Genomic DNA, 886 nt, shown 5'->3' with positions numbered 1-886 from the left:
CCGCTCTTTGTCCATGCGGTCGAGCCTGGCCATGAGCTTTCTCTCTTTGGTATTCTCGATAATCCTCTTTTTGTTGCTGGGCTCCTTTGGCTGTTCCTCGTCACTTTCGATGCTGCTTTTGGTAGCCTCCTTTTCGGCGATGGCTGGTTCCTCCTTCCTCTTAGGTGGCTTTGCTGGGGTTTTCTTCTTCGAGGATGGGCGGGGTATCTGCTCCACCTCTTGCTCCTGTTGCGGGGTCGGCAGTGACAGTGGCGCTTGACTCCCCCTTATTGCTTCTAGTAGTTTGTCGATCCTTGCGTCCATCTTCTCTTCCATCTTCTGTAGTAGCCTTTCGTTGTTTTCGTTGATCATGTCGTATATTTCTCGCCTTGTCACGGGCGGTTCTCCGGTGTTATGGTGGTGGCATGGTGGCTGCTGCTTGCTGCGGGGCGTTTCTTTCGACTTGCTTCCCTTAACTGCAGCCAACCACTTAAGCTTCCCGTCTTCCTGCTGCGACGGCGGCAGGTGTTTTTGCTGGCTCTTGTGTCTTTCGCGGCTGTCGGTGCGCCGTTGGCTTTCGCTGCACTCGCTTTTCTCCCTGCTCGGCAGCTGTGGAAAGTCTGATGACGTCATTGGTGGTCTTGTCTTCTGGAGCTGTTGCTGTTCGCGTTCCTCTCGGCGCTCCCATTGTCTTTTCGTGACGACGAAGGGGACCTTGAACTTGTTCTTGCAAATTCTATCTGCCGTCGGATGCGCTCCTCCACATAGCTTGCAACTTGGCTTGCATGCCTTCTCGTGGTCCGCGTCGGGGTTGGCCTCCCCGCACGCGAAGCGTACTCTGGTCTCCGGGGTTGGACATACGTCGATGCGGTGTCCGACTTTTCCGCAACATCTACACACTTCATGA

General features: G+C 54.9%; 1 protein-coding gene across 1 annotated transcript; it reads left to right on the top strand.

Annotated features, from left to right (window-relative positions):
* Positions 1-349: 349 nt before the first annotated feature.
* On the top strand, positions 350-886 carry LOC120840700. Its single transcript, XM_040211321.1, has one exon. It carries the CDS (start codon positions 350-352, stop codon positions 884-886), a length of 537 nt encoding a protein of 178 aa, XP_040067255.1.

The sequence above is a fragment of the Ixodes scapularis genome, unplaced genomic scaffold (genome assembly GCF_016920785.2).
Source record: "Ixodes scapularis isolate PalLabHiFi unplaced genomic scaffold, ASM1692078v2 PGA_scaffold10__122_contigs__length_95168666, whole genome shotgun sequence".
NCBI lineage: Eukaryota > Metazoa > Arthropoda > Arachnida > Ixodida > Ixodidae > Ixodes > Ixodes scapularis.
This window is presented reverse-complemented; position numbering and strand designations above follow the sequence as displayed.

What these genes read in the sequence shown, in the direction of transcription:
- LOC120840700 (XM_040211321.1), top strand. Translation starts at nt 350, where the DNA reads ATGTCGTATATTTCTCGCCTTGTCACGGGCGGTTCTCCGGTGTTATGG.